Source organism: Ascaphus truei, chromosome 4, assembly GCF_040206685.1.
Source record: "Ascaphus truei isolate aAscTru1 chromosome 4, aAscTru1.hap1, whole genome shotgun sequence".
Taxonomy (NCBI): Eukaryota; Metazoa; Chordata; class Amphibia; order Anura; family Ascaphidae; genus Ascaphus; species Ascaphus truei.
The window spans coordinates 411,560,938-411,586,516 of NC_134486.1; the positions used below are offsets into that span (position 1 = coordinate 411,560,938).

A 25,579-nucleotide genomic window follows, 5' to 3' on the forward strand; every position below is an offset into this window, starting at 1 on the left:
TCACAGACACACAGGCACACTCACAGACACACAGGCACACTCACAGACACACTCACAGACACACAGGCACACTCACAGACACACAGGCACACAGGCACACTCACAGACACACAGGCACACTGACAGACACACACACACAGGCACACTGACAGGCACACTCACAGACACACAGGCACACTCACAGACACACAGGCACACTGACAGACACACAGGCACACTCACAGACACACAGGCACACTCACAGACACACAGGCACACTCACAGACACACAGGCACACTGACAGACACACAGGCACACTGACAGACACACAGGCACACTCACAGACACATAGGCACACTGACAGACACACAGGCACACAGGCACACTCACAGACACACAGGCACACTCACAGACACACAGGCACACTCACAGACACACTCACAGACACACAGGCACACTCACAGACACACAGGCACACAGACACACTCACAGACACACAGGCACACTGACAGACACACACACACAGGCACACTGACAGGCACACTCACAGACACACAGGCACACTCACAGACACACAGGCACACTCACAGACACACAGGCACACTCACAGACACACAGGCACACTCACAGACACACAGGCACACAGGCACACTCACAGGCACACTGACAGACACACAGGCACACTGACAGACACACAGGCACACTCACAGACACACTCACAGACACACAGGCACACTGACAGGCACACTCACAGACACACAGGCACACTCACAGACACACAGGCACACTCACAGACACACAGGCACACAGGCACACTGACAGACACACAGGCACACTGACAGACACACAGGCACACTCACAGACACACTCACAGACACACAGGCACACTGACAGGCACACTCACAGACACACAGGCACACTGACAGACACACAGGCACACAGGCACACTCACAGACACTCAGTCTGTCACTCACACACTCACCGGGTCACACGTGGCAGCAGTGGGGTCTCCGCACGGCAGTGGGCCCTCTCCAAGACATGGGACACACAGCGCAGCGTGGGCCTCAGCAGCAGCAGCAGCAGGTCCCAGCAGCAGCAACAGCAGCAGCAGGTCCCAGCAGGAGCAGCAGCAGGTCCCAGCAGCAGCAGCAGCAGGTCCCAGCAGGAGCAGGTCCCAGCAGCAGCAGCAGCAGGTCCCAGCAGGAGCAGGAGCAGGTCCCAGCAGGAGCAGGTCCCAGCAGGAGCAGGTCCCAGCAGGAGGCGCGCACGGGGGAAGCTGGGTTTGCACTTCCCCCTCCGTCCCACGTGGGGAGCGGAGGGTGCGGGGGGCTGGATCGCGCGCTTGTTTTGGGCTTCCCCCTCCGTCCCACGTGGGGAGCGGAGGGGGGAGGGTGTAGGGGCTGGATCGCGCGCGGCGCTTGTTTTGGGGTTCCCCCTCCGTCCCACGTGGGGAGCGGAGGGGGGGGGGCTGGGTTGCGCGCGGGGCTTGGTTTGGGCTCCCCCTCCGTCCCACGTGGGGAGCGGAGGGGGGGGGCTGGGTTGCGCGCGGGGCTTGGTTTGGGCTTCCCCCTCCGTCCCACTTGGGGGGGGGGGGAGGGATGCGGGGGATTCTGGGTTGCTGGGGGGAACAGGCAGCGCAAATGGCAGGACACTCTGCTTGCCCTGTGCACGCGCGCCGGGACCACAGGATTTGCCGCCATTTTTTTTAACTTTTTTTTTAACCCAATCAGGGAGGGGGATTATTTATTTATTTATTTCAAAAAAAAAAAAAAAAAAAAATTGGCACGAGCAGGGGAATTCATTGAGCTGCAGCACGGGTCGCCAGCTGCCTAAATCCACTCGCAACGGGCGACAGGTTAACATTATTTGTCGAGCACTGTCTATACTTATTGATCCAGAGGAAGGCAAACAAAAAACCCCAGTGACACAACATCCAATGATTTCTCACAAGGGGAAAAATAAATTCCTTCCTGACTCTAAGAATTGGCAATCGGTTTAATCCCTGGATCAACATCCTTCCCATGTACAGTATACCTATTTGGTATATCCCTGCATACCTTTCCTATCTAAAAAGATGGCCAACCTTTTTTTGAACAAATCTATTGTATCTACCGTCACAGTCTCCATGGGCAATGAATTCCACATTGTAAATGCCCTTACTGTAAAGAACCCTTTCCTTTGTTGCTGGTGAAATCTCCTTTCCTCTAACCTTAAGGGATGACCCCAAGTCCTTTGTACTGCTCGTGGGATGAACAGTTCTTTTGAAAGCTCCTTGTATTGTCCCCGAATATATTTGAATATAGTTATCATATCCCCTCTTAGACGCCTCTTTTCTAATGTAAATAAATCTAATTTAGCTAGCCTCTCCTCATAAGTTAGATTGTCCATCCCCTTTATTAATTTGGTGGCTCTTCTCTGCACTCTCTCTAGTTCCATAATGTCTTTTCTTAGGATTGGTGCCCAAAGTTGTACTCCATATTCAAGGTGTGGTCTTACTAATGCTTTGTAAAGGGGCATCATTATGTTTTCTTCCCTTCCATCAATTGCCCGTTTGATTCAAGATAAGATCTTGTTTGCCTTTGCAGCTACTGCATGACTTTGGGCACTATTGCTAAGCCTGCTGTCTACAAGCACTCCTAAATCCTTCTCCATCAAGGATTCCCCCAATTTATCCCTATTTAATTTGTAATTCGCCTTTTTATTCCAGCATCCCAAATGCATAACCTTACATTTATCTGTATTAAACCTCATCTGCCATTTACCTGCCCACGTTTCTAATCTCTCCAAGTCCTTCTGAAGAGAAATTACATCCTGCTCTGATTCTATTACCTTACACAATTTAGTATCATCAGCAAAGATGGAGACTTTGCTCTCGATGCCAACCTAACCATTCCTTGCTACACTGGATTCTCTCCTCAAACCCCAGCAGAATCCAATCCTCTGGCATCCTTCCTGATATTTTCAGTGACCATGCAATAGTGTACTGTGTAAGGAAAATTAAACCGCCCCATTCAAGCCCTAAAGTTCTCCTCACTAGAACATTTAAAAACTTTAACCCACAACAGTTTCTGGATGACGTTACCAACTGCCCATGGCACAGAATCGATTTAATTCCCGACCCCGATTCTGCGCTCGACTATTTCCAATCCGAGTTCTTAAAACTCTGCGATACCCATGCTCCACTACGCAAAATAAGGGTACGGGGGGCCCACCTTCCATGGGTTACACCTGACCTTATAGCACTCTACCAGTTCAGGGATGCCTTGTGGAAAAGCTACAAAGTAACTGGCACTACCAAGGATCTCAATCACTACAGATGCATGCAGAACATGTGCACAAGGCAAACAAGGCATGCAAAAGCACAATATTACTCTGACAATCTCCACCAAAATACATCAAACCCATCTAACTTCTGGAAGGTTATCAACAATATATTCCAGCCTCCTAACCATCAACAACCAAGTAATATCACTAAGGGGGATATTACTCTGACAAACCCCACTGACATTGCAAATGCATTCAATGATTACTTTGTGGGGTGTGCCACTAACTTATTAGCGAAATGCAGCCCAAACCACAAACCTGAATCTCATCCTGGGAGTACCCACATAGCCCCAACCCCTCCCAACACTGCCCACAGTTTTCAACTTGGCCCAGTATCTGAAGAGGAGATTACACAAGTGCTCCTCAAACTAAAACTAAGCAGCCAATGCGGACCTGACTTACTACAATCTAGGTTCCTACGACTTGGTGCCACAGCCATTGCCAAACTAATTGCGTCCATAGTCAACTCTATCCTGTCTGCAGGCCACATCCCTAAGACCTGGAAAACTGCCAGAGTTGTCCCAATCTTCAAAAGTGGGGACAAAAACACTGTCTCAAACTACAGGCCAATCTCACTTCTCCCAATTCTATCCAAAGTCATGGAAAAAGGTGTCCACTCCCAATTAAGCGATTTCTACACCAAGACAAATTTCCCTAGCCAATTCCAGTCTGGGTTTCGTCCCAAACACTCCACCGTAACTACCCTGCTAAAAGTTTGCAATGAAATCCAGTGTGGAATGGAACGGGGTCAACTCACTGGTGCAGTATTCCTAGATTTTGCAAAGGCTTTTGACACAGTTGATCATGTTATCCTGCTTAACAAACTCCAGAGCTCTGGAATAGGGAAACATGCTTTAAACTGGTTTCAGTCCTACCTATCAGGAAGATCCCAACATGTGTCCATCTCAGGCTCTAACTCCAACCCCCTGGATATCACCCGTGGTGTCCCGCAAGACTCTGTTCTGGGGCCCCTACTCTTCTCAGTGTTCATTAATGATCTTCCCACAGCTTGTAAGGAAGCCTCAATACACATGTATGCAGATGACACAATCCTATATGCACACAGCCATAGCCTCTCTGACCTTCAACACATACTTCAGTCTGACTTTTTGAGACTCGAAAACTGGATTTCCCAAAACAAACTGTTTTTAAACACTGACAAGACTGTAACAATGGTATTTGGGACCAAGACTAAATTTGTAAAGCTTCCAGTGACTGAGCTCCTGATTAGAACCAACGCTAACACCACCCTAACACCTGTCACTAGTTTTAAATACCTGGGCTTATGGTTTGACTCCCACTTAACATTCGGGATGCACATTGATACCCTGACAACCAAGACCTATGCCAAACTAGGGGTACTTTACAGGAACAAATCCTCCCTAAGTCTCCTGGTCAGAAAGCGTATTGCACAGCAGATGCTAATGCCAATTATTGACTATGGAGACATAGTATATGGCTCGGCTCCTCAAACCCACCTAAGCAAACTTGACACCCTCTACAATTCAGTTTGTCGTTTTGTTCTCCAATGCAACTACAACACACATCACTGCGAAATGCTCAAAGAACTAGATTGGTCATCACTAGAGTCTAGGCGCAAAGTTCACCTTTCCTGTCTCACCCTCAAATACTTTCTGGGCAAGCTACCCAGCTTCCTGAACAAGCCCCTCACCCCTACCACATGCAGCACCTATCACCTGAGATCAGACTCCAAAAGACTATTCATGGTCCCAAGGCTCAACAAAGTATCCGGACGATCCTCCTTCTCCTTCCGTGCACCCCAAAACTGGAACAACCTACCAGAGACTCTCATATCCACCACCAGCTTAAGTTCTTTCAAATCTAAGGCTGTCTCACACTTTAATCTGGTCTGTAACTGTTTCATACGCTCATAATGTATATTTTCTTTAACTGTGCACGCAATGTCTTGTATATAATGTATACCTTGTTCATTTATGTAACTGTACTTGTAACCATGTATTATTTGTTTTACTCTGTGCCCAGGACATACGTGAAAACGAGAGGTAACTCTCAATGTATTACTTCCTGATAAAATATTTTATAAATAAATAAATAAATAAAATAAATAAATAAACCTCAAGGTCATTAATAAACAAGCTAAAAAGCAGGGGTCCCAGTACTGATCCTTGAGGTACTCCACTCACGACTTTAGCCCAACCTGAAAAAGTTCCATTTATGACAACCCTCTGTTGTTTGTCCTTTAATCAGTTTTCAATCCAGGTGCATATATTATTACTTGTCCAATTTTCTTTATTTTGTACACCAACCTCTTGTGTGAAACCGTATCAAAAGCCTTTGCAAAATCTAAGTAGACCACGTCAACTGCATTACCGTGGTCTAAATTCCTGCTTACCTCCTCAAAGAAACAAATGAGGTTAGTTTGGCATGATCTATCCTTCATAAATCCATGCTGACTATTTCTAATAAAAAAAATTTTCATTAGGTATTCCTGAATATTATCCCGTATTAAACCTTCAAGTAGTTCCCCCACTATTGAAGTCAGGCTTACAGGTCTGTAATTCCCGGTTGTGATCTAGCAACCACGTTGCTTCAGTTCATTGAGGTTTGTGGGGATTTGTTTATGCACAGCTCTCTTAAGGTCCATCGACAGCATTTCAATCGAGTTGAGGTCTGCACTTTTACTGGGCCATTGCAACACCTTGATTCTTTTCTTTTTCAGCCATTCTGTTGTAGATTTGCTGGTGTGCTTGGGATCATTGCCCTGTTGCATAACCCAATTTCGGCCAAGCTTTAGCTGTCAGACAGTTGGCCTCACATTTGACTCTAGAATACTTTGGTATACAGAGGAGTTCATGGTCGACTCAATGACTGCAAGGTTGCAATGTCCATTGGCTGCAAAACAAACCCAAATCATCACCCCTCCACCACCGTGCTTGACAGTTGGTATGAGGTGTTTGTGCTGATATACTGTGTTTGGTTTTCGGTATGAGGTGTTTGTGCTGATATACTGATATACTGTGTTTGGTTTTCGCCAAACATGGCGCTATGCATTATGGTCAAACATCTCCACTTTGGTCTCGTCTGTCCAAAGGACATTGTTCCACAAGTCTTGTGGTTTGTTCAGATACAACTTTGCAAACCTAAGCCGTGCTGCCATGTTCCATGTAGAGAGAAGAGGCTTTCTCCTGGCAACCCTTCCAAACAAACCATACTTGTTCAGTCTTTTTCTAATTGTACTGTCATTAACTTTAACATTTAACATACTAACTGAGGCCTGTAGAGTCTGAGATGTAACTCTTGGGGTTTTTGCAATTTCTCTGAGCATTGCACGGTCTGACCTTGGGGTGAATTTGCTGGGATGTTCACTCCTGGGAAGATTGGAACCTGTCTTGAATGTTTTCCACTTTTGAATAATCTTTCTCACTGTAGAATAATGGACTTTAAATTGTTTGGAAATGGCCTTATAACCCTTCCCAGATTGACCGGCAGCAACAATTGCTTCTCTAAAATCATTGCTGATGTCTTTCCTCCTTGACATTGTGTTAACACACACCTGAATGCTCCAGACCAGCAAACTGCTAAAACTTCGGCTTTTATAGAGGTGGTCACACTTGCTGATGATCAATTAATCAAGGACATTTGATTAGCAGCACCTGTCTGCTACTTAGCATCTTAATTTCTATGGAAGCAGTAAGGGTGTACTTAGTTTTTCACACATAGCTTCTTCATTTTGGCTTTATTTTTGTTAAATAAATCATGACACAGTGTAATATGTCGTGTTGTTGTTCATCTGAGGTTGTATTTACGTAATTTTAAGACCTGCTATGGAACAGATGATTATTATGTCATGATATGTAAAACCATAGAATTCAAAGAGGGCGTACTTTCTTTTTCACACAACTGGTGGGAGAAGGATATGCTGTGAGGAGGAGAAGGACATGCTGGGGGTAGAGAGAAGAAGGTCATGAGGGGGGAGGAGGGAGAGAGACATGCTGGGGGGAGAGAGGAGAAAGACGTGCAGGAGGTTGAGGAGAGAAAGACATGCTGGGGGAGAAAGGAGAAAGACATGCTGGGGGGAGAGAGGAGAAAGACACGCTGGGTAAGAAAGAGGAGATAGACATGCTAGGGTGATAGGAGAAAAGGCATGCTGGGGTGAGAGGAGAGAAAGACATCTTGGAGGGAGAGGAGAGAAAGACATACGGGGAGAGAGAGACACATGCTGGGGGAGGAGAGGGAGAGACATGCTGGGGGAAGGGGAGATAAATACTTGTTTGGGGCACAGGAGAGACATGTAGGGCAGGGGTGCTCAACTCCCGTCCTCATGCCCCGACCTCTACTCCCCCCAAACAGGTCAGATTTTCAGGAAATCCCAGTTAAGCACAGGGGGCTCAGAGGCATAGTCCAAGAATGATTGAGCCACTTGTGCTGAAGCAGGGACTGAATGCCCATTACTGTACCATATGTATTGGGGGTAGAGGGGTTTGTAATAGGGTGCCCATTCATTGCCATTGTAGTTATCTGTGCTCCCATTGAGGGTATAGGTTATCACAGTGGCAATCAATGGGTGTATTGGCTAGTATTTTTTGTTGTATTGTATTTTAATATTTATTTTATTTAATTCTGTATTTTTTGTTTTTTGCAGCACAAATGGGCAAAAGCGCTATTAGCCACTTGGCTACTAGTGCTTTTGCCCATGTGTGTGTGTGGTGATGGAGGTAGTGGGGGATGGGGGTAGTTGCCCTGGGGTAGGTGGTTAGGCCTACTGGGAGGGTTATGGGATGCGTTAACCCCTTCACTACCATAGCGGTTTCAACTGGTAAGGTAAATAAGGGGTTAACCCATCCTGAAACCCTCCCGGGAGGCTTAACCACCCTCCCCAGTCAACTACAGTATACCCTTCACCCACCCTATTAAAACACCAGCAATACCTTAATTACCTTAGCAGTAGTAACCGTTAAACTAATTAAGAGGTTACTGGTGTTTTAATTGTTGGGCATCGGTCCTCACATGTTCATGCAGAAGAGGAGCAGGACACTTACAACCTGGAAGGGGTAAGTAAAACACTTATTACTTTAACTTATTATGTATTTTACTGTTTTGAATGGGTAAAAGCGCTAATGGCCATATATGTCTACTAGGGCATTTGCCTATTTCTTTGTTGGGTGGGGGAGTGGGGTTGTTAGAGGTAGAGGGTGTGGGTGAAGGGGGTAGTTGCCCTGTGGTGGGTGGTTAGGCCTCTCAGGTGGGTAGTAACTACAAAGGTAATGAAAGAGTTTACCCTTCCTGCAACCTTCCTGGTAGGCTTAACCACCCACCCTGGAACAACTACCCACTTCATCCATCCCTACTACACACAATAAACCACATAGTTTGGTTTAATCACTTCATTAACTTAGCGGCAAGCCGCTAAGGAAATGTAGCTGCTTTTATTTTAATTGCATATTATTGAAGCAAGGGGTCTCCAGAGCTGAACCGCATTAATTTCAGCCCCGGGGAATCCATCTTCCCAAGATACAGGACCCGGTATTGGGTGCCAGTATCTCCTGCAAGATTAATTCTCATACATCACAGCCCACGTGACCGGGACATTTAAACATGCCAGAGAAACCGGCATCCCATACTCACGAAGCAGGGGGTCCCTGTGACGGAGAGGGGGTAACCAGGCTCTTAATAAAGGTCAATCCTTGTTTTGGTTACCTCTGATCTGAGTATAAGGTTTCGGGAATGTCAGCTCTGGAGCCCAGTACTGTTTAATGCATAAACTGTAATGTGTGTTAATAAAGAATTGTATGTGTTTTTGCCTTTCCAGGGATGCCAGCAAGTAGAGATTGCTAGGGCATGAGTTTCAAGGGGGGTTTTGTGGAGAAATTGTTGTCAGAATGTGCCTAGGAAGTTGGGGTCCGGAGTTGTCGGTTCCCCTAAAAATGTGCCCAGGAATCATGCCTGATTCCTGGATACATGTAGGCAAATTGTACCGGCAATATCTCCCCTTGAAAACGTTTGCGCGACTCACGGTTAGGGTTCCCTGCTTCAGCATAGCCCAGAAATGTAAATGGGGCATAGGGATGAAAAGTGTCCCTGTAACTATAAGGGGTCCCTAGGTTAAGGGGGATACCCAGTTAATGCCCAGGTAGCCCAGAACCTGTGTTGCAGTTCATGGGGACTGCAACCATAAGAATAAGGTTGTGAGGGGAATCTTAGAGTCCAGTCCAAGTCTCTTGGATTGTGTGTGGGAAATAAAGGCTAATAGAAAATAAAGTGCAGCTTTCCCATACCCAGAGACTTAGGATGTCATAAAAGTATATTTTATTAACATTGTGTTTAATTCTGTAATATACTGTGTGCACTGTATATGAGCTGGAACTTTCGGAACCAATGTTCAGAAAGGCTACCGAGGCTAACAAGTTGGTGCCAGTGAGTCCGCTGAACATCAGAGATGAAAGCCACCAGAGGATGCCTGAAGTGTGAAAGCCATTTGGGTAGCAGGGAAGGGCTCAAGTACCCACATCCTGGGATGAATGGCAATCGTCCGGGCTTCCATTTGTCCCACCAGACTTGGAGGAGCGTGACCCAGCGGGCGGCATCTGAATATCAAGGGATTAAGGTGGCAAACTTGCGCATATCCCTTGGCAGATTCAGGTTCCGCGCTTACCTGGCTTTCCAGACCGGCTTCGCTCTGATTGGCTACTGAGAAAGTTCCAATGCTCTGATTGGCTGTTGTATTTTGTGAATGAACTACCAAATACTATAAGAAACCCCTAAGCCAATGAACAGGGAGATTTCCAGTGCCAGAAGTGCGGGTGGGCTTTTCGAAAGTGCTCTTGCGCGGATAGCACAGAACCAGCTTGAGAAAAGTGTGCCCGGATAATATTCTGTCCCACTGAAAAATCCACGACGGAAAAGTCCTGACTTTTGGCGGACAAGTTCTGAGAATTGAACGTAGTGGTTGTGGCTGGGATTGGAAGCCGATTTTAGTTCCAGGAGTTTGGTACTAACACCCGGTCAAGAAAGAGTCCAAGTTCTCAAAAGAAAAGGGACAGGTGGCATGTGGAAATTCATGCCGATTTGGGAACCAGAGGATTTCGGGCTAAGTCCCGATCAAGGGAAAACTCTTATTTAGAGTTCCTGCACCTAGAATAGTCTAGTTTTCTACCCAGACCCCCAGTAAGTGCGCTTTTCGTCTGTATTTTGTGTTCCACTGTGTGTATGCCTATTTCTGTGAATAAATCTACAATTTATTTCATTATCTTGTTTTGCTCAATGAATGATCCTGGTAAAAATGTGTAAACTGCCTAGTCTTCCGTGACAGTCCCTAGGGCTGAAATTAATGTGTTTTAGCTACAGTGATCCGTGCTTCAAAAATATGTTATTAAAATAAAAGCTGCGAGATCCTGTTAGAGGTGCACAGGGAGAGTGACTGATTCTGTCTACTCTCACTGCGTCTCTCTTGCAAACTGATGAAGCCCATTAGTATTCACACAGCGGGAGTCCCATTCAGAAGCGGGGACCCCCGCTGTGTTAATCCTGGTGGGCCATTAGTCTGGTCGAGTGGATTCCGCAAGCAGATAGTTGTCACAAAGTTGCCATCTGTAGTTTCCTGGCTGCCTATGTGACCAACCATCTGACTGCATCTGTATTAGGGGAGAGAAAGACATTGGGAGAAAAAAAACAACATAAAGGGGATAATAATAGTCATAGGAGGGAGGAGGAGAAATACATTGGAGGAACGAGATAGGTAACATGGTGAAATAAATTAGGGAAAGGAAAGAAGAAAGCTTAATTGGGGGGAGGAAATGAGTGAAAGACATGACGTGGATAGAAGAGAAATACATCAGAGGAGGGGGCGCAAGGGGAAAAGATGAAATAACATGGGTGTGGGATGAAGGCACTTGGGGGAAAAGTTGAGAGAAAGGTATGAGGACGAGGGGGGGGGGGAATAAAGAGACATGACAGGTGTCACGGTGACCAAGACTTATGCACACATTAATACCGGGATTCTGGACTGAGCATACAAGATGAGTAAAATAAATTGTAATTTATTTCCTTATAAGACAAACACAATACTTGCACAATTACACTTAATAAAACACTTACTGGGTACAGGGAACAAAATCAATTGACCTTGGAACAAAACCAAGTCTCTGGGCACCACTGCACGCATGCAAGTGGGTGCGCAAATTGATCCGGGTAACAGTTCCTGGCTAGAGGCACAAGTTGCCACCGCTATATCTCCACCAAAAGGAAAAAGTTTGTTCAGTTCTTACAGGGTTCGTTCGGGAGCCCTTAGCTCTAACGAATTACAGAAGAGGAGCACAATCCTTAGTTATGATATAATTAACCCCTCACACTCCGGAACCGCTGACACTGGAACTTGATGAATCTGATGAAATCTTCAGATGGAACTTGAGATGGAACTACCAGGGACTGGGCAGCAGGCATTTTTATAGGGTTACGGGTCCTATACATAACATGCACAACCAATCCCTCCCATGGGAACATTTCTCCCACCTATCCCCGACTTGCCAGTACCTTGCAAAGAGGGCAGACGTTGCTTCTTGGTTTGCACGGAGCATGTGCTAACCTCACACCTGAGCTCCTTAGCATCCAGGGTCCAACCCCTTACCTGGTAACAGTACGTCTGGGGTTTGGCTACCAAGTGTGAAGTGCCCATACTTCCCATCGGTATCGGGCAATTAACAATATCCTGGCCACCCTAACACCTAGGATCTCTGAGGCTTTTCAACTCCGAACTTCTCATTGACACTGAGGCACCAACTCTGCAGGGTGCCTTGGAAGTACGGAGATGAGAAATCCCTCAACTCATTCACCCTTAACATATTTACATGTTAAAGGATTTATTACCGAAAAGTTTCCTATCTTCTACATTTAAAACCAGCACTGAAACACAGTTTATTTTTTATATGTGGTTTCTACATATAACAATATAAAACAAATATGTATGTGTGTCGTATTTCTTCAGCTACCTGGGATTCAAAAATTAGATTGCTAGTTCACTCCTAGCGCAAGTTATCGACTTAATTGGATGGGGTTGTGAAGTGTTCTGCGGGTTGACCTAGTTCCCACGCAAATACTTCCAGCTTTAGTGGCTAACGAGACCGGTGGATACATTTTGACAAGAAAGCACTTCAGCTAGAACGCAAACCACTTATCCAATTGACTTTGCGGTTTAGATGTCTACGGCTTAGGAAGTGATCCCTATACTTCAAAGCGGCCACCCATTCATAGGCACGCTTCTTCACTTAGCGCTTGGTTCAGCGCTAAGGGCTCATCCCTTATGTCACAAATACAATTCGCACATAGTTCATTCATTCAGCAGCAGCTAGCTTCTTTAGCTGCAAAATAGGGACAATAAAGGTAGTGTAGGGGAAAATATGATATGATGGGAACAATAAAGTTTAACCCCTTCAGTCCCAACAGGGATTAGGGTTAACCAGCCGGGCATAATACCATTATTATTGGCCTGGTTAACCCCCTCAGGCCACAACAGGGACAAGTAAACGGAAGTATAACTGTAGGTGAGCAAAGAATGGGGGTTCCGTTCTTCAAATTCGTCCTTGGCCCAACAAATTCTGTTGGTGACACTGGTTCTGACTAATATGTTCTTTGTCTAAGCACTAATTATTAAAACTTCAGGACATGAAATAATCTTTCTTTGTAGCCCTTTGCAGTGATCCTCTCTTGTTATAATGTAAAAGTGGTTTCATGCGGAAGCTCCAATATGCAAAATCCTTGCCTTTATGTTATGGTGCACATTTCCCCCCACCCTATGTGAGATTTGAGTCGCTATCACATATAATTTCATACTATACCCACTCCATACTAGAGTCATATTCATGGGTCCTATATATGATTAATTATTGATGACAACAGGATATTCCACTATCACTGAAACAGCCACTCTACAATCATTTGTACTAGAATGGTCCATGCTGGCACTTCTAGTATGGCCCAGACAGTAAGCCACACTTATAGATGGTTCCATGAGTCTTTATTAGTACACAGCAGAAGTCACAGTTTTTCCTTTTGTATAAGGCCTTTCAGGCCCCATCCAGCTCTTGGGTCTACTATTGTACCTTACTGTGTTGCCCTGTGATACTATCCCCCTAAGGTTATAGGCTAGGAGCTGTGTGTGTGTGTGTGTGGGGGGGGGGGGGGGGTTATCTATGTAAAGGCTAGTGGGCTAGATAATACATGCTGGAAAATAAAATGACCCTGTTTTTTCCTATTTCATGTTCCCTTAGCCCTAGAACTGACATTTCTTGTGTGTCAGTTTAAGGGGGGATATTTGGGTGGAAATACAATTATTTTGTTTGCAGGTATTTGGGGGCCAAAGTTGCCGGTAATCATTTAATTTTCCCCAGCAAGCAGGCATGATTTGCCGGTACGCAGGGTGAATTACACCGGGGCTTCCCTGTCCCCCCCAGACTCCTGGATTTTGAGCCCAAATACCTCCAAGTTATTTACCTTATAAGTATCAGGTGCCACAAAGTATATTCTGTAATACAGTGTACTTTATATTGTGTTTTGTGTTTAATATAAGGCTCTATACAGACAGCCTGGGCAAGTGTTTAAGATGCCAGCTCGTCTGCATAGCGTCCATAGCTCAAGGAGGTAATTAGCATTTCAAAGCAAAAGGCTCAAGTAATTGGATTCCCTGTGCAAAACCAGGTAGGTTGTGCACATGGCCAAGGGGAGGGGATTACAGGAAATCTGCCTTTGTTTCCCCCAGACGTATAGGAACCTTGACAGCAAGGGGTCTGGGACGAGCTAAAAATGGCCCTGTATGTCAAAACTCATAAGCACGTTTTCCATTGGCAAGTTTTGAATTTATCCCTCCTATCAGTGAATGCGTAATCTCAATCCTTGCTGTAATTGGCTATCAGACCCCTCAATGATTTAGATATGAATCAAGCCTATATAAGAGCGTGCAGTAAAGCAGCTCTCTCTCTTTTTCACCTGCCTGTTTTCCTGATGTGAAGACGCGCTGCTGCTGGGCCTCTCACCTGTGCTTCTGAGTGAAAGAGCTACAGTATTCACACAGAGAAGCATGGGGGACGAAAGGCCTAGTCAGCAGGCTGGATTTCTGTTCAGGAGCCCAGAACCAGGGTCCTATTAAGGTAAGCCTTTGCAGAAGCAGGCACCTTGCAACCAGGAAAGGGCTAGATTTCATTCCCTCAGACCCCCGTAAGTGTGTATATTCTCTGTATCTTGTTTTTTTATTTGTTTCCAAGGTCTTATCCGAATAAACAGCAATTTATTTTACTGCCTATTTTGCCTTGTGACTGATCCCTTAAATATAAAGGTGTATTTGGCCTGGTCTCCCGTGACATAATGGCCTGGGTACGGTTTCTTCACCATGTTACCATGACTATCAGTTACCTTAACGGAGTAACACCGCCTTCTCCCAGACTCAGAGATATATTCTAACCTGTCTAGGTGAATATTGCACCCCACACCCCATACTTTTATCAAACGCATTATTACAGCCTGTTCTTTGTCCATGAGCTGACCCTCCTCCCACCAACATTGCACCTTCTCACCCTCCCTTAGGAAAAAGCGTGTCCTGTTCAAATGGGGCATGTACCCCCTTTACATCGGGTCCCACCATGGTAAGGCACCCACTATAGGTGTAACATGCAAGTTAAGCACAATAACATAATCGTTCATGGGGTCATGGACATTACAGGTGACAAGGGCCGGGGTTTAATGCTAGGATTGGAATCAGCATGGGATACGCTGGCAGAGTAGGGCAGGACGGGCCTTGGACTGAGAGACTATTGAGACCTCCCCAGGCGGAGCAATAGAGGTGTTCACAGTTCCGGAAATGCACAATTTGCCATGGCCCATAGTAGTAATGTACCTTGCCACAGCAACGGCTGTAGCTTTGTGGGAGTCTCTTTCTTCCTTTCTCTCCCTGCAATGGAGAAAGAAGGGGTCCACAGAGGGCCAGACACTCACCGGGGAAGTAGCAGGATTGGTGAGTCCATCTGGCCGGACGGCTCTACGTGTTCAACTCCTTTGAATCGTAGAGATGGAATGGTGTAGGACAGCGTTTCCCAAATGGTGGGTCGTGACCCGGCACCGGGTCACGGAAGCAAAATTGCCGGGTCGCAGCGAGGCTGCCCGCACGGCGTCCCCCCCTCCCTCCTTGCGGCGTCCCCCCCTCTGTCCTTGCGGCGTCCCCCCCTCCCTCCTTGCGGCGTCCACCCCTCCCTCCTTTCGGCGGCCCGAGGTGAGGTGCAGGACAGTGCTGAAGTGGTGCAGGCTGCTATCGCTGGGGTGTCAACGGTGATTCGCTGACTCGGGCTCCTACTGCAGCTCCGCATCATGATGTTGCCGCCCATGACATGCTCCGCCCCTCCACAGGACACGATGCCCGGCATGATAGGAGGTAGGAAGTGGTGCGGGGGCGCACCTGTGCCTCCGTTCCTGGCGCTCCCTTCCCCTCAGTCCCCTGGTGCGGGAGATAGGCGCAGGGGGTGGGCAGTGGTGGCTGCGCGGTCACTGGCGGGCAGAGGGAGATGTGGAGCTGCCTGTTCGGATCGTGGGCCTTTCCTCTCTCCCCCGCCCCCCCCCCCCTCCTCCAGTCACTCACATCCGTCGCTGCCTCTGTATTAAATCGTGTGTGTGTGTATATATGTAGGGGAGTGTGTGTGTGTGTATCAGTGGCTGTGTGTGTGTATCAGTAGCTGTGTGTGTGTATCAGTGGCTGTGTGTGTGTATCAGTGGCTGCCTGTGTGTGTATCAGTGGCTGGCTGTGTGTGTGTGTGTGTGTGTGTGTGTGTGTGTGTGTGTGTGTGTGTGTGTGTGTGTGTGTGTGTGTGTGTGTGTGTGTGTGTGTGTGTGTGTGTGTGTGTGTGTGTGTGTGTGTGTGTGTATCAGTGGGTGCGTGCATAAGTGGGTGCGTGCATGTGTATATATAGGGGAGAGAGTGTGTGTGTGGGGGGGAGAGAGAGAGAGTGTGTGTGTGTATAGGTGAGTGTGTATCAGTGGCTGCATGTGTGTGTGTGTATAGGGGAAAGATAGTGTGTGTATATACAGGGAAGTGTTTGTGTATCACTGGCTGTGTGTGTGTGTATGGGGGAGAGAGTGGGTGTATGTATGTACAGTATGTGTGTGTGTATCTGTGTGTGTGTATGTGTGTGTGTGTATCTGTATGTGTGTGTGTGTGTGTGTGTATGTATGTGTGTGTGTATCTGTGTGTGTGTATGTATCTGTGTGTGTGTGTGTGTGTGTGTCTGTGTGTGTCTATCTGTGTGTGTGTGTCGGTGTGTGTGTGTCTATCTGTGTGTGTCTGTGTGTGTGTCTATCTGTGTGTGTGTGTGTATCTGTGTGTGTGTGTCTATCTGTGTGTGTGTGTGTATCTGTGTCTGTGTGTGTATATGTGTGTGTATGGGGGAGAGAGTGTGTGTATGTATCTGTGTGTGTGTGTGTGTGTGTGTGTGTGTGTGTGTGTGTGGGGGGGGGGGGAGAGAGTGTGTGTATGTATCTTTGTGTGTGTGTGTGTGTGTGTATCTGTGTGTGTGTATGGGGGAGAGTGTGTGTGTGTGTATCAGTGGCTGTGTGTGTGTGTGTGTATCTGTGTGTGTGTGTGTGTGTGTGTGTGTGTGTGTGTGTGTGTGTGTATGGGGGAGAGTGTGTGTGTGTGTATCAGTGGCTGTGTGTGTGTGTGTGTGTATCAGTGGCTGTGTGTGTGTCTGTGCAGGCTAGCAGTGGCTGTGTGTGTTTGGTCTGTCTGTGTGAGTGTCTGTAGGTCAGTGACTGTGTGCGTCTGTGCAGGTCAGAGAGAGGGTGGGGGGGAGGGAGAGAGAGAATAGAGGGGATTGGGAGAATATATGAAATCTGTATGGACATTCATAACGGTTTTATTTTACCTATAGGCGATAAAAATTTTAGTGGGTCACGAAGGAGAAGTTCAAAGATAACCGGGTCACGGAAAAAAAAGTTTGGGAAACGCTGGTGTAGGAGGTAGTAGTACCGTCCGGCACTACTTTGCAGAACTCCTCCGAGAGTCCCAGGGTTGCGAAGTGCCTCTCCAATGCCTAGATGTAAATGGCAGTGCGGGCCTCGTGCATCTCCTGGCTCAAGCAGAGGGTGGCCGACTCCTGGGTTTGGGCCCAGTGTGGAACGCGGTCCCAGATCTGTTGCGCTCAGGAGCGGGCAGGACGTTCTCCGACTTGGGAGCGTGGGAGGTCCCAACCAGTACCTCGGAGATTATTGCACCCTCACCATCAGGTCGAATCGGAAACAGACGCTCCCTCTGCAGGGTCCTCCCTCGTGGAGCAGACTAGTGCGAAAGATAGGCTGATTACCTCACAGTAGGCAAGTGGGCCTTCTCCGCTGATCTCTGGCAATGGGCTGGACGGCTCTGACATCACTCCTGACGGGGCAGCAGAGAACTCCAGCCACGGCAGGGCAGCAGGTAAGTTGCTGATGTTCTCAATCCACGCAGCAGAGATGTAAAGGGAGCTTCCCATCCTCTCTTCCCTGCATAGAGTTGATGAAGTAATATTGCTGAAATGAAGATACTGTTGATATTACTGAAATGGACTGGGGGGGGTCTCTGGAGGAGGATTTAAAGCGATGTTCAGTTTCCCTTTTGTAAAATCTGTTATGTCTTTATTATCCATTTTGTGTGTAGGAATGTGTGTCTGGTGTAGATGGGGGTTTCGCTTCTACACTGGCGACACACTTTATTCGAGCTCGGCTAGTCCCACGAATTCGGGTATACCCGGGTGTATTGAGGTTTGTGACTGTTTTCTGCCCGAGTGCATTGAGGTATTTTCCAAGCAGGGATTGAAGCATTTTATTCCCGCTGGCTGCAATACTGCACAGTATATATATATATACTGCATTACAATTCATGAATTTATGCCATCTGGTAGACACGCGAAGCATTGCAGCCTATTAAATCCTAATCATTATCATTTAACAGATCAGCCGCCCGTCAGCCAGGCATGAACCCAGGCTGGGAAGGCAAACGCAACGGGGCTTGTCAGAGGTGAGGAGCGGCGCATTCCAGGTATCTGCCAGGTACATACTGGGTATTTGCTCGAATAAAGTGTGTCGGTGCAGTAAGTAGATGTTCGACGGTGCCTAAAGTAACGCCCACATTCCTAGTGAGAGATTGTACCAGGTGCCTATTAAGAGATGTTTCAGGCCAGATCTAACCAGGTTTAATGAGCTGTAAAATGATTGGTTTAAGAATTAAGGAGTGGTTAGTATAATATGCATGAAAAGCCTGCTTGGACACTCCCTGGCAGAGAGTCTAATAGACTTTTGAATGAGTATGTTCATACTTTGCAATAAACTACTTATTATCAAATGAACCTGTTTGTCAGTTTGGAACAATTGACAGAGTCTACCTCAGATTCGCGACTCACCCCACCAGATGCAGCACCGGAAACATAGGTGATCGATCCTGGAAAAGTTCAGAAATTGTGCCAAAGTCGGCTGCTATTTTGTTCAGCAGTAAGGGAGCAGCTCCGCACACACGTCTGGTAGCTACTGAGGACACCTGTGTCTGAGCTCCTCGCATCCGGCAGTGTTGGCTTGGTCACGCCTAGCTCCACCCCCTGGTGGACCCAGGTGTCCAATTCAGGAGAGAAAAGAAGGTGCGGTTACAGCATTTTGTGCTGTTTCTGGAGGCAGAGCAAAAGCAAAAGCTTGCAACTGACTGCAACTTTTGCAAATAACCATGCGGCTCCCATTTTCGGTGGGAGACGCCATTTTGGACAGTCCAAAGCCATGCAGGTTCCGTTTTCGGTGGGAACCACTATTTTGTGGTAGTAAAAGTCCAGAATGCAGCTCGCTTTGTGGGGCCGCCTTGAGTATGCTGCGCCCTCCAGCAGGTTCTGGCACCCGTGGAGCGAGCACCCCTCCTCAGATGCGTTCCGCATCATAACTAGGGTTAGAGTTGGGTAGGCTTTGAATTAATTTATACTGTGAGGGCCCAAAACAAGAATAGCGGCCGGAGGCTATGCTATAGTTAGAATAGATGCCATTTGGTGCCTCGTGAGTAATCGCCATATAGTTAGAGATTTATTGATGCTAGAGTTAGAGGTTCTTTAATAACCTGTTACCTGTTTGTCAGTGTGATACCGTTTTTTTTTTAATTGTCTGTCACAAAGTGGGTAAGATAAAAACAAAAACGTTCACGGCACAGAGCACAGCAAAAGCAAGAACCAAGTGTATTCATTTGGATGCAGTCTAGTATTTCTGTCTTAAATATAGTTCACATTAGGTTACAACGTAATCTTTAAAAAAAACAATACTTACTTATTAAAGCTAGAAGAAAAGGCTCATTAGGAAATAGCCCCCCCCCCCCCCAACCCCCCTGGGAATAGAGACTTGTCACCTGGAAATAAGAGTAAGGGGGTCTGTGTATCATGGAACTTCTACAGCAAAATCAGGGCATTTTTACCCCGCATCTATGTATCAAAGCATTTTGCCTGTCTGTCCCAGCTTGCACCTTGGGGAGAGTCAGTAGGAGGAGTTCGGGAGGAGTTACATGATACACAGATTATGAGATATATCACATTCTGTGTCTCTGCCCTAGCTCTCCCCTTGGGGAGAGTCAGTAAGTGTGAGGATTACAGGCGCACGTCTACCCCGCGCTTCCTCTCACGCAGCTCCGCGCATGCGTGTGGCACCTTCAGCCCATACTCGTCTCCTGACACGCACAGTGCACATGCGCGCAGCGGTGATATCATCTGATGCCGCGGACTTGGGCTCCTCCTCTGGATCGTGCTGCACGATGCCAGTGCACAGCACGCACAAGTGACAAGTGCGCCACGCCCTCAAGCTCCGTGGCAACAACATCCTTCAGCTGATACAAGCAGCTGCACCTGCCCATTGGTTACAGCCTATCACAGACTTCTGCGGAGGCCGCACCTCCGCTCCACCCCCTAGGGGGATTGGCTAATCAAGCCTATATATGCTCAGCTGTGCCGTAGGCACGTTGGCTGAGCATAGATTGTGTTACTCTGTGTTTGCCTCTGCTGATCATGCCTTGTCCCTATCCTGTTGCCTTGCTTTCTAGATTAACCCCTTGTGTACAGACCCAGCTTGCCTTTGACCATCTGCTTATCTGGAATACTGAACTCGGCTGCCTTTGACTCTCCGCTCTTCTGGTACCCTGACCACGGCTTTACAACTCGACGATCCTCCTCTCTCCAACCCTGACCTCGGCTAAGGTACCCTCAACGATCCGGACCTCTCCTACTCTGACCTCGGCAAGTATTACGACGACCCTGACCTCTTCGTCCCAGACCCGGCTACCAAGACTATCCTACACTCTGGACGTGGACCCCGGACGTGGTGCCTGTAGCTGGTGTTTATTGTTATTCCCATCTCAGTACCGGGGGCCGTCTAGTTTGTAGTGAGCACAGCGTGACAGTAAGAGGAGTTGAGGGTGTGGGGGGAGTTACATGGTGCACAGATTATAATTGGTTTCACATTCTGCATCTCTCTGCGCCACTCTTCCTGCCTTTATTTTTGGCAAAAAAAAATCTCCACATCTGAAGACTAACATTCTGCATCAGATGTACGAAACTGTGCCTTAATATGCTGCAGCTATTCTCCAAAACATTATTCTTTCAACTTTAATCCACAGACCCCAACATTTTCAGGTTGAGCGATTTGGTGGGTGCACTAACAGTGAAAGGGCGTATAATGTACGACAAAGAGGAAAGTAACCATAATGCCTCGGGTGTTCCTCTGCAGCTTTAGGCAGCTTCTGAAACTAACCAGGCATAGGGTATATAAGAGTTAAGATGTTAGCAAAACAGCAGTTAAAATATTCCTCCAGGTACGGTAGTTTGGTAGCCCTGTGCCCTCAGGTACCTGCTGGCTTTGCCATGTGGATCATGTGACAGATGTCATTGAGGCAGATTGATAATGTTTTATTTTTATGTCTTACTCAACAAATTTGTTTGAAGTAGTTTGATCTATTGAGATTAGAGAACTCTAGAATGTGGATTTGATCTTGGATAGGTTAGCAATGCTGTTCCATAAATGTAACAATAGAATTGTCCCTTTGGCATGTAGTGAAGCAAATCACCCATTCAGGAGGTTATAAATTATTAATATTGTTTCTACAGTGAAAAAGGTCCTCAGTTTTTAATTAATCAAATTGGCCGTCTTGTCTATCCTTTGCTGTGTTAAGGAGCCCTACAGAATAGGATAACCTGAGAGTGTGAAGATGTAGGGATGGCAACCCACTGAAAACAGTCTGGACTTTCAGTAATGTTTTTTTATGTACTGTACATTAACATAATACAAAATATTGCTAAAAATATTATTTACCTATGGCAATACAAAATGAGCTTGTAACATCAAGAAATGTGAGATTTGTGGTTGTTTTATCTTTTCTAGCATGCATTGAAGTATACCGCACTAAATGTAATAATAAAAACTGGTTATCTAAGCAAAAGAGAAAAACAAATCTTCTACCTGCATGATGTAGTTGCACTCCAGAAGCTGCATTTTTGGAGTAAGATTCAGATGCATAAACGTGTATGCTTGCTCAAAGACTTTATCATATAAACCTTGCAAAGTTTCATTTTCTTGAGCAGTGCGTTTATTTAACCAAGCCTGCAGAGAAAAAAAAGCATGTACTGTATGCTAGATCTGCTTATAGAAAAAAGTAAACTTAGATGCTACCCTTAAGTGCCAAAGGGACTGGAATGCAATGCTCTGAAATGCCTCCTGGCCCCTGTGGCAATGAGGGGGTTGTATTTGTCCAAGTATATACTTACCTTTAATATTGGTCTCCAGTTAAGGGCAGACGAGCTGATGTAGACCATGCCCATTCTAGAAACAGTTGCAGGAGATGCATTCTCTATATTGTGAACCTCAAACAGTAACTTACAGCTGGGGGCCATAGGAATACGATCACCATTGGCTAGTGTAAGGGTCTTATTATCATCCAAAACTGAGTTTAGATTCTCAATCCAAATTGCATCCACTGGCCCGTCCAAAATTATCCACACATTCTCACCTGGGAAAAAGATAGTGGGGAGGTTGGAGAAGCTGGTGGCAAACACGGAACAATTTTAAAATAAAACTGGAGTAGACTCAAGTGGAGCCTATAAAGTTGGGAAAAACAAAATAAAAGCCCATGAAAATGAATGTGAGCAAAAAATAATGATAAAGTATTTATTTTTCACAGTCAATTCATACGGTGCAGTTTTAATATAATGTGCAAAATCCTCAATCAACAAATAACAAAAACGTGTTCACACATGTCTCCACAACCTCTGGCTGGCTCCACTCCAAATTCTCCAAACATCACACACACTTCTCCAAGCATCAATCCCACATCTGCAAGCACCACTCACCTTTGCACCCAAAACTCTCATACACATGTAGCACCCTGTATGTCAGTCCTGGTACCTGCAGGCAGTTTAGGGGTTAATCCTCACTAGGCCTCAGTAAATCTACACTGTTTATTTGATGTTGCCTTTTAAAGGTCAGTATAATTACTGTCTGGTTCTAGAAACTGCTAGAAAGGGTTACATGATATGGTGTGATCCTTCTACAACAATTATGTCCATTGTAATCTGCCCAGTAACTGCCGATGGGGTTTTACACATACCAAGGTTATAAAAGGGGCATACATGTGGTTTTCCCTCAGATCCCCTAAGATTCCAGAATGAGCCCAATACCATCAGGGTTTGAGGAGGGAATCACACATATACTGTACATAGTTCAAGTAGTAAGTCCTGTTATTGTTTTCTTAGTTAGGGAAGTACCACTATAAGATAGGTATTCCCTAGAATAAGGAACCTGACTGGTAGGTCCTTATAAGGAGAGGCCTGTTTTCAGCCCAGTAATGTTCTTACAGCTAAGATACTTGAAGAAACCTAAACTATTGTAGCAGGTAGTTCACATCTGCAGGAAGAGACCTGGGTGTGCTGCAGGTGATTTCCAGATTAATGGGACTGGATCTGCAACCGGGAAGGGCAAAAGGCTTCACAAGGGAGATGAGCCACTATTAGTCTCATGGTGAGAGGAATGGACAAGTATGGAATTGTATCTGCTGAAAACCTGTCTTGTTTCCACAAGAATTGTGTAATACACACAGTATGAAAATGAACTTCCGTGTTAATAAATGTTGAAAATTTCTCTGTGCCCTGTACTCTTATTTTTGACTCCTCCTACAAGCCAGGATGGATCCATCTAACCTGAGACGCAACTAGGTAACCGCTGAGAACCTACACACCTTTTTGCAGGTACAAACCCTGTTTAAAGAGACAGAGAACCTTGAGACTGTTTATATTCCTCCATTTCACTGTATACCATATCCCTCATGCTGGTGGGGATAGGGGTATTACACACAGAATAGTGAAAAAAATATAAAGAGGACACATTGACAGTCACAAATGCACAGACACATTATACTTTTACCCAGACAAGTGTAGCCCTGTTTCCCCCACCCCTAAGTTAGATCATGGCGGGGTGACTAATTAGCTATAGTTGCCTCCATTTTACCTGTTTGGCTCGCAGGAGCCTAAGCCTCCGCCGCTGGGAGCCTGGGGTGAATTACTCTTACCACTTACTACTATATGGTGCAGCGCTTCCACCTGTGAGAGATCCCAGGAGAGTGGGAGCAGCCCCTCACAGGACACTCTTACAATGAACACATACACAGCGTTGTAAAAATAGAAAAGGGCTTTACTGTAACAGACCCACAATATAACAGTTACTGTATAGGCAACAGACAATAACATTAGCAACTGTATCACTCTGTACCCCTAATAGTACAACTACCCGGTCACCTCGCAGGGCTAAAACCCCACACCATGTACCCCATACCGTGTCCACAGCAACCCCAAAGTCCCACACCCAACCTCCCTGGTATGTGAGACAGCGCTGCCCACAATGTGTATGTATGTATTTTGTTGGTGCACTTAATTACGATACCTGCCCAGTGCGCCAGCACCTGGGCCCGCTGATCTCTTCGCAAAGGATCCGCCAATCCCGTGATGAATCCGCCTCTGCGTGGTGTGGTGTCTCGCCGGACGATCTTACAATGGGGCTGTACTCAGCCAAGTGGGGGAGGAAGGCAGTGAACATGGCAAAGCAGATGACCTTCTTACAATGAAGTACGCACCGACAATAATCCTCTCACCTACATCATGACCTCCGGCAAACTTGATGCGACCGGACATCGCTGGTTGGCCGCGCTCTTCAATTACAACTTCACCTTGAAATACAAACCTGGGCCAGTGAACATTGGAGCTGACGCCCTGTCGAGGCGACCGGGGTTGATCCCTGCCACAGACGAAGATCAGTGGGAAGAGATCCCCGGGCCCGGAATAAGAGCCCTCTGTGGCATGGCAGCCATCATAGATGAGCAAGTAGCCTTTTCGGAATTACGGGTGGCTGTCTCCCTAGGGTACACCTCTACCGCTATACCTGAAGCCAATCGTGAACCAAGTGGAATGCATGTTACTCCCGATCAGATCATTGCTTGGGAGGACATGGTACGTTACCAAGAACAAGACCCGGTCGCAGGGACTATCAGGGATGCCATTCGACAAAAGCGACGGGGCCTGCTTCTCCAGACTCCGGGGGATGTCGGAGGTATACTAATGCGGGAGGCGGACAAATTCGAAACCCAAGATCGGCTGTTGTACCGAGTGGTGAAGTATCATGACCATCCGGGTCGCCGCCAATTAGTGTTACCAAAACGACTACAATACTTAGTGTTGAAAGCTCTCCATGATGAACACGGACATCTGGGGGTAGACAAGACTTTCGGACTAGTGAGAGATAGATTTTTTTGGCCAAAAATGAGAGAATCCGTGGAGCATCACTGTCAAAGGTGTGTGCGGTGTATCCAACGCAAGACTCTACCCACCCGAGCTGCCCCCATGGGCCATCTAAAAAGTACGGGACCTATGGATTTAGTCTGCATGGACTTCTTGTGTATCGAACCTGACACCCACGGTATAGGGAACGTGCTGGTCATCACTGATCAATATACCCGCTACGCCCAGGCCTTTCCGACCAAGGATCAAAAAGCTATTACGGTGGCTAAAGTGCTCTGGGAAAAGTATTTCATGCATTATGGGCTACCTCTACGTCTGCACTCCGACCAGGGACGGGACTTTGAAAGTAAACTAATAAAAGAATTGCTGAACCTCTTGCACATTAAAAAGTCCCGTACTACTCCTTACCACCCAGAAGGGGATGCTTTACCCGAATGTTTCAATCGCACTCTGCTGGACATGCTGGGCACGCTAACAGGTGTCGAGAAGACTAAGT

General features: G+C 46.6%; 1 protein-coding gene across 4 annotated transcripts in view; it reads right to left on the minus strand.

The window, feature by feature from the left end:
* The window catches only part of DNAH8 (dynein axonemal heavy chain 8), a 1,091,167-nt gene that overhangs the window by 406,172 nt on the left and 659,416 nt on the right, over nucleotides 1–25,579 (minus strand). For all 4 annotated transcript variants that reach the window (XM_075598772.1, XM_075598771.1, XM_075598773.1 and 1 more), the window contains 2 exons: nucleotides 22,066–22,307; nucleotides 21,761–21,901 (listed from right to left, as the gene is read on the minus strand). In XM_075598772.1, coding sequence (XP_075454887.1) covers nucleotides 21,761–21,901; nucleotides 22,066–22,307 — 383 coding nt within the window. The remainder of the gene's footprint in view (nucleotides 1–21,760; nucleotides 21,902–22,065; nucleotides 22,308–25,579) is intronic.